The following is a 9,216-nucleotide window of genomic DNA, read 5'->3' on the forward strand; positions in this document are numbered from 1 at the left end:
ATATACGTAATATATAAATATAAAATATACATAATATATATAAATATATAACAAACATAATATAACATAACATAACAGCACTAGCTATGGTGTTCACTTTTGTTTCATTAAGCAATTTATTTTAATTTTATTTTCCTTTTTCCAAGGAATTATTTTACTTTCTAGGAAATATTTTTCGATCTCTGATAGTCAAAGTGGCTTGATTAGAAGCACCCGAAAACCATGTACCTGTATCAATAGATCATTTGTATCCCTTCCTATGTCACAAGCACGTTACGTATATTTGGAACTATTGTCTTATAATAATTATTTTGACCGACAAACCTGCATTAGAGTCTTTGCTCAGAAGTGGGCTTTTAAAAGGCTGAGGATAATAAGACTTTAAAATGTTTATTGCTTTTGCTGTGCCCAGTAGCCAACAAAACGTATGCCGTGTAGATAGGTAGTCGACGTTTGCGCACCGCCTTAGAAGAAAATTATTTATGTCAAGAGAATCTCCAGCACGATGTGAGGTGTACAATTTTCTTTCTCCTTAGAAAAGAATGTGCCTCTTATTAAATAAAATTCAATTCATTAGTGTAGTGGGAAAATATAAGGGTTTCATTACAAAAACGAGGAATAAAGCGGAATTAGTCAAGAAAATTCCCGTAACTTTTTGAGAGGCGTTAGTACAAGTGTGCCGAAATTAATTTGAAATGGATTATACCGTGTACATTGAGTATATTATTATGCCAGGCATTTACTTTTAATTAATTTATAAATAGCTCAGGTTTATTTGCCTGTTTATACTTCTACGTGTAATCTATTAAGGAAGTTTTGCGTGGAAGAAAGAGGAACCACCAGTCTTTCGCATTTATAACAATTATCATCATTAATATAAATAACTGACACAGGTTTAGGTGATTCTTCTACGGAGGTCCTCATTTGTGATTAAATTAGCTAGAGATTATAGTGTTAACCATAACTTTTTCCCTTGCCCGTGGAGTAACTCTAAGCTTTCTTATAAGGCCCACACTTAGTGAGTTAATGACCATGTTTTGGAAATATAAGGTCTCGAAACACGCACTGCTTTTAATACTTTAAGTCTTTGCGAATTTACCGAACTATTTTTATGCAACAAAAACGTTATTGCGTGCATTAAAACAAATCTACAAACGAACAAATACACTGGTCATTTTTATATTAGTAGAGACCCTTTAATAGAGTCCTTTTTCCATTCACATAGGTATGTATAGCTAACGCTAGGACGTTTTTGCTTCCAGTGTTGTAAGTACTCATTTTGTTACACGGTCATGTTACAGTAAAAAGACTAAAATATTAAAATATTCCTTAAAGCGATAAAAAGATTACCGAAGAGATATTGATTTGCACAAGTTTTCGTACCTACATTTTGTCGAAAAGAAACGAAAAAGGTGAATTTTACTTTCTCTACAAATAACCCAAAGGTCCGATTCCGTCATAAAAGTCACATCTTTGTGAGTAACGAGATAACTTACGAGGAAAGAAGTTTGTCCGGTTTTTTGCTCAGCTTCACTTCTCCAAGATATTTTATGATAATTTTTATTGTAACAGCAGTCTCTTGAATATATCTGTTAAAATTGTCGGTTAATTTACATTGCCGTGGACAGTGTCTGATACGTAACATTTTAAGGGTTGTCTTCAAAGCTGAAGAGTTTGTTTTTCGTTAATCGCACTTATCTCTGAAACTACCAGTTGGATTTGAAGATTTGGATTTGCTAACCCTATTTTTAAAGAAGCTTAGATAATTAGGTTTTTTTATATCACGCAAAGCACAAGAGGCTTGCCTAAGGAGATTGCCTAAAAATCTGATGGAACGCTAGCGAAAATTAAGTACTAGAACGGGTTGATGATGTGACGCGATGGGTCAGTATATTTTGTAGAATGGCAGATTAATGTTTGTACCAGCACAAATACCAGAATTTGTATGCAGATGAAATTGTGTGAAATTATTTTTATTAATGCTGATTTTTATATCCAATAACTAGAAAAAATAGAACTTATATAAAATGTTCTTACTCTCAGTTCTTTCCATTTGAGTTACATTCCTAAATATTGAACATGAATTAAATAATGGTTCACCCGTTTTAACGTTTATCCTGGACAATTAGACAGAGAAATTATTTACACTCTTTGTTTTGTTATGCTCAGTATGACCTGTCTAAATGCATTGTTACACATGGCACTAAATACTACGCTAATTTAGGTAGGTTATGTTACGAGATATTATATCTTAATTCGTCAAATTAGGTAACAATTAAAATAAGTATGTCTCGAGTATTGAGCACGGTTTCGATTAATAAAGGATTACGAGAAAATGCATTGTATAACCAATCACACTTGGTGTCTACTAGTACTAATTATCTATATATCTATGCTTATATCTATAGCTTAAGTTTTAAGTTGACGAATTTAGTTATCGCCATCAACACACGTCTACCTTTGTCATATTTTACATATAATGTACGCATCAAAAGTGCCATCTATTTGCCTATATGAACAAAGAAATATTTGACTTTGACTTTATCAAATATTTAAGTGGGTTAGGTTACGTGTGGATATATTAATATCTTGTAAACTTGGATAATAATTCCAATGCCTCAAGTTTTGACAACGGTTTTGTAATACGAGGTCAATTACGAGAATATGAGAACACATTAATATTTACTATTTACGAATTTTATTACATTAGGTTAAGTTAGACTGGAATATCTTGTTACGTAAAGCTATGTAATAATTCGTATAACGGATACTTATTATCACTGTTTCCTCTAGAGTTCTTGCACAAATAAACGGCAAGTAACAATATTGCAGCGTTGTAACTTGGGTGTGCACGGATACGGCTGGCCTGTTGTAGCTCACGTAGCATAAACATATAAACACGATCACAATAGCTCCGTCTCGAGGCTGGAGGAAGTCAAACATTCGATTGTCAAGCGGCTACCCCCATGTAAACACCTTGAATCGAGTAAACATTGGCCACATACGTGCATCAGGAGCCACAAGGTTTATATAAAGCGGTATTGTCGGTACCTGCGCGCTATTAGTTCTTCAGTTTCTCCAGTTAAAATTAGCATAAATTTTAACGCTTACCAAAATAATTTTATTCATACATTAATTTCCAATGAACACATTAAGAACTAAACTAAAAATTCATTTCACAAAATTTAAAAATTTCTAGGCCCATTTGTTTAACTTATTTATTTCATTTGCAATAGACCACAGCTAAGTTGAAGTATCACAAAGAAATGTGTAAGAGATTAAAAAACTGTATTTGTATAAACAAATTTTTATATATTAACTACACGAAATTCGATCATTTATCCGTTTAGGCAGTCGGAATTAATTGGTAAGCGTTTTAATAAATGCCCTTGAGTTTTAGACTCGATTGAAGTTAATAATAAAACTCTAAGTACAGAATTAGCGTTCAGTGAGAACGTTTAAAGTGCGAAATTTTTAATGGTTAAATTTGTTTCAAAATAACGCGAGAGAGTGCTTAGAGATAAACTCGGGGGCTCTTGAAAGCGTTTAAGGGAGGCTGAAGCGCTCGTCGAGACGGCAAGACGGCGTGAGCAACAGAGTGTGCGTTTTGTAAAACTCCAGCTCTGTAACGAAGCTTGTTAGCGTACTTTTGTAAGGAGATTGTCAGCTGCAGCGAAGACACCTCCTGAGCGAGGTTCGCGCAAATGGAACTAATGAGTTCTCTGTTGTTATGTGCTCTTGTAGCATTTTTGCCGCAAGCTTTAGGTGAGATACTTCGCTTTTTTCTGCCATTAGATTGAAATAATAGTCACGAAAGTGTCACCTACAATGTATACCAAAATGAATGATGAAACAATTATAAACAAAACCAATGGAGTGGCAATATTCAATATGTTTAAGAGATTTCGACATTCTGTAATAGTATATAAAATTTGGTTTTTTCTTGTGTCATAATTTATAAATTTTTTTTTTTTTTAATTATGAATACCTATTTTGTAACCACAATTAAAATCATGCCTGAGATTTCTCCATACCCTTTATCAAAGGCGTGTGAAATCTACCAATCCTCACTTAGCCAGTGTGGGTGACTATAGCCTAAACCTTTCTGAGAGGAAACCCTAGAGTAAGCCGGTAATAGTTTGATAATGATGATGATGAATCACAGTTTTTGTCGGAATATACGAATATTCCGAAAAAAATCCTGTTAGCTCAGCCGTTCTATTTCACTGATAAATTATTTTACTATGATGTAGTTATTTACCTGAATTATTATGGTATTTTTATAAATGAAGTTGTTGTGCAATTATTTTTAACCCTGTCGTGAAATTTATACCAATTTGTACCAATTTTAAATATAATATTCTCTACAAGGTCAATCAAGAAGAAAATTTTCATACGATTATGGATATAACGATTCTCTTTTAATTAGAAGAAAAAATAACACAATGGGGACGAATATATATCTCAACCAAAATAAAACGCCTTTAGTTAGCAAGTTTAATGATTTGCAATTAATATTTATGGATCCGGCTTGCAGAGGGTGTTACATTTGTATGGAAAAAGCTTTGAATGCTCACAAACCTCATACTCATATGATGGATCCACACATCAGTTCTGAAAACTTTCAAGATGACCGCAATATTATTGATGTACATAGACGTGATAAACGGCAATTCACATCGGAAATTATAGGTGGAAAGAAATCTAAAAGATCTAAATCTAAAAACAATAAAGCTGTTACATTAATGAAATATAAAGACAAGGGTAAAATATATGCGTTGAAAATTAAAGAAACAAACTCAGTGTCTGATCTCCACAATAAGAGTAAAACTGTGACGACATGCCAAGTGTACAGCATTCAAAAATCCTTTTCATGTGAATCCCCCCAAGCTAATTTAATTTTGACAGATACACGAAAGAAAACGAATAAAAAAGGTAAAAAGGGCCATGGCAAACGAGAGACGAAAATACTTAAGCCAATAAAAACAGTGATCACTCCAGTTATGCCTTGGAAACGTTACATAGACGACTCTCATGTTCTGGAACAAATAATGCCTTCAATAGAAGAAATTTATTAACTGATGTATTTTTTTAAAGCACTAACTATTTTAAAAATATTATATTCTATTTTTGTATAATAAAGAACTTCATTTTTTTCTGGCCCATAATTGCATTGATGTAGGATTTTGTAATTAATTTGTCTGCAAGTTGTAGGTCAAAAACCAATCAATTAGGTACCTTAATAATTTGTAAATTAACATTTTTGTCACTTTGATGATCCAGCGTTGATAATTCGTAACCCAGAGCTAATACACCCTGACTAGGTGGAAAGCTGACATCAAAAAGGCGGTGGCAGCCGTTGAATTAAATCCGCACGAGGAGCCTGGAAATATCTATGTCACTTTACAGTATGCCTTGGTCTATATATGAACTACGTAAGAGCTATTGTGCTGAAGAGCTATTGAGCAAATTTATTATAATTAAATCAATGAATTAAAAAATGAAGAAGCTTGAGTTATTATTAATGAATAATATATAAAATTTTACTTAAAACCAGTAATGATCTGATAACGAGCTAGCAAAAAATATATATGATCAAAAAATATAGCGTATTATCAGTTGCTTAAAATAGTATATCACTATCACTGGTGGTATGGATATCAATATTATTTGTTACTAGATGTGCTCATGCAACATTATTAATATCATAATAATCTTTTTGATCGATGGTAATATAAACCAGAGCAGGGTGTTAGGTTTTGAATTTATTTCAGATTAGAAGTTCTCTATCAAATCAAGTTTAATTCATTGATTTGAAACATTTGTATAAAGGTGAGTTATAGAGAAATAAAATCAATAATATTTTAATTTTATTTGTAAACTTGGACAAGAATAGGTATAGGAATATAGTTAATAGGCTATGGATGATGATTGAAAAGTACGCAGCATTGGTAGACCCTCTAGAAGACAGACGGTAATCAAGTATGTCACAGGCAGTTCCTACACGTAAAAACCTAGACGTAACAAGACAATTGTTCAGCAGTGCTGTTCAAACGGATGATGATGATGATGATGATGAAGTAATATAAGTATAAATAATGATATGCCCAACACAAGTTGAATATGTAAATATTATGAAAAGTGGATCTTTCAAATGAAAGTTATTTTACCTAAAATTAATAATAATAATAATAATAATATTTATTTCCAAAAATCTTAAGTCTAAACAATATAGTAAAAACATTTCTTATTTTATAGGATGGGGCATCCATGAAATCTTAAAAATTATATTACTACAAGCTTCTGAAGCTAAACTAAGAAACCTTGTATTTCAGCTTCAGTGCCTTCACCCCCTAAGGTTTTTGATTATTTTTAGCTCAAATATTAAACATGCAGTTATAATTACTTAATAATAATAGGACTACGCTAACTACTACGGGCTAATTGATTTATATTTTTTGTAAAAGGTTGATTATTAATATGTTATATACTACTTGTTCCTCTCTATAAAAAAATAATAAATATAAAGGTGTATGCCTGTGTGTGTGTGTTGTGTAGTGAAGAGAGGGTGTGTATTGTTGTATTCATTGATGAGAATGAATGTGTGTAAAGGGTACTTTGTAAATAAAGTTGTTAGTAAATAAAATTTTAACAGAAAATGGGTGCCCTTTTTATTTTAAAATAGTAAGTAGGTTTTCAGTATCGTCATATGATAAACTCTTTAAATATGCAGTTATGGCTTTTTTACAATTTATTTTGTTGAGAGGGTAGATGTTCGTTGACTCATTTATTTTGTTATACAAATGAGGTCCCAGGAAAGAAAAGAATTTTTTAATAAATGATGTGTTTGATAATTGTGATGTTTTTACTACGGTATGTTTTCGGCGTTTATTAAGATGGGCAGTATCATACGTAAGTTCAGCATGTTGCTTTAATAAGACACTTAATATAAACAATTTCCTTACTGAGAGAACTTCACAGCTTTGATAAAGCAAAGATGTCGAAAACAAATAAGGGCGAAAAGTAGCAACCTTTAATAAAGCACGTTGTGCGATTTCAACTTTCTTTATAAAAGTTTTTGAGGCTCCACCCCACGAAGATATGCAATATGTAATTAGAGCTTGACACAAAGCAAGGTAGATGCGTTTCATGATTGCAGCAGTTACGGCATGCCTGAGATTTTTAAAAATGTAAATCATTTTGTTTAATCTAGAACTCAATAACTCGATATGTTTCTTAAAATTTAAATTGCAGTCTAGAGTAACGCCTAAATATTTTATAGACTCAACTCGTTCCAAACTTCGGCAGGAGCAAGAGGAATTATTATAATCATTAGCACAAGAGTGATATATCAGGCACAGATCATTCGGCAAGTTTGAAGTTTGCCGCAGAGAGAATGTGATGTATTTAGTCTTTTCTACGTTAAGTGAGAGTATGTTATTATATAACCATTTAGTAACAGCATTAAAGCCAGTTTGTGCCGCTTCATAAACTTCTGTCCAGGTATCTGCTGTAAAAACTAGGGCAGTATCGTCCGCATATGAATATATTTGACCTTTGTGCAGTTGGATACGTGTGAGCAAATCAATATAAACAAGGAAAAGTGTTGGTCCCAGAATACTGCCTTGTGGCACACCGTGGGTAACCAGTTGTTCACTACTGCAGTAGGAATCAACTCTAACACACTGGTATCGATCCGTTAGGTAATCCTTGAAAAGTTGTAGCTGGAGCCCTCTGATACCTATTTTTTCTAGCTTCTTTATTAATAAAGGTATGGAAACGGTATCAAAGGCCTTAGCTAAATCCAAAAAAATGCATATACTTTTTTTCCCCTGATCGAGACTGGTAGCAATGTAATTGGTTAAATAATGTACTGCATCATCAGTGGATTTGCCGTGTCGAAAGCCAAATTGATTGCGTGATAGGAATTTATTCTTTTCTAAATATTGCACCAATCTCCTATTTATAATTTTTTCTAAAATTTTAGACATTGATGACAAGATAGAAATAGGTCTATAATTGTTCAGGTTATTTTTATCACCATTCTTAAAAATTGGACGAACTTCTGATTTTTAAGTGCTTTTGGAAAAATACCTTTTCGAAGACAACAATTAAAAATATACGTTAAAGGTGTTATTAAATATTTTATACATTTTTTAAGCAGTTTATTTGTAATTCCATCCCATCCTACAGTGCATTCACTTTTTAAGTTGATTATGAGATTGTGTACTTCTTCCTCATCCGTATCCAACAACACAAAAGATTTTATTTGATTTTGTGAGTCCCGCCACAAATCAGGTGCAATGTCAACTTCATTGCTAAAACCTTCAGCCAAATTTTTACCAATATTTATGAAAAAGCTATTGACCATGTCAACCGACAATTGTGGCGAGTCTAACAAATTTAATAACTCTTTGTTATACCCTGTTTGTTTTTTGGAATTCATAAGATTTTTAAGTACATTCCATAATTTTTTGTTATCATTTTTTGCCATATTCACCTGTTCTTGGTCGTAATTTCTTTTAAGTTTCTTTAATAATGTATTACAATAATTTCTGTAACGTTTGTAAATTAAACATAGTGTATCATTTTCTGGAGTACATCTGGCCCTTTTATGTAATTTATCTCTGTGACGGATGCATCTAAGAAGGCCAGGTGTAATCCATGGCTTGATAATTTTCTTTCGTCTAGACAATGTGATTATTTGTGTATTATTATTGATAGCTTTTCTTAGTTTATCAATTAAGTAATTTAAAGCGGTATTTGGGTCCGGACAATTTAAAATTGGAGCAAAATCAATATTTGAAATATTTGAGTATAGCATTTTTGTGTCGATTTTTTTGATGTTAACCATAGCATAATGAGTATAACTTTGTTTTAATTTTATATTAAATATTACAGGCTTATGATCGGTTAATAATGTTTGTGGTACTAATGTTGTTGAGGGACTTAATGTTTTTAATAAAATATGATCAATGCACGAGCCACTAGCATCTCGCGTCACAAATTTGTGCGCCGGTAATAAACCATGAAATGCAGTTAAATTTAGATACTTCTCTGAGTTAGCGTCCATTCTGTCCGTAATAAGGTCTATATTTGTATCTCCAATAATTACAATGTTCCTACACTTAGAATAGCTCTGAAGTACGTTATTTAAGGATATCAGGAAATTATCAATTTTTTTAAACGACGGTGATCGATAAATTGCAATCACGG

General features: G+C 32.2%; 1 protein-coding gene across 1 annotated transcript; it reads left to right on the forward strand.

Annotated features, from left to right (window-relative positions):
* Positions 1 to 3,407: 3,407 nt before the first annotated feature.
* On the forward strand, positions 3,408 to 5,078 carry LOC120632883. The gene is made up of 2 exons (XM_039902921.1): positions 3,408 to 3,765; positions 4,372 to 5,078. The coding sequence occupies exons 1-2, from the start codon at positions 3,705 to 3,707 to the stop codon at positions 5,076 to 5,078; spliced, it is 768 nt and encodes a 255-aa protein (XP_039758855.1). The 5' UTR covers positions 3,408 to 3,704.
* Positions 5,079 to 9,216: the final 4,138 nt, after the last annotated feature.

This window comes from Pararge aegeria, chromosome 20 (assembly GCF_905163445.1).
Source record: "Pararge aegeria chromosome 20, ilParAegt1.1, whole genome shotgun sequence".
Classification (NCBI taxonomy): domain Eukaryota; kingdom Metazoa; phylum Arthropoda; class Insecta; order Lepidoptera; family Nymphalidae; genus Pararge; species Pararge aegeria.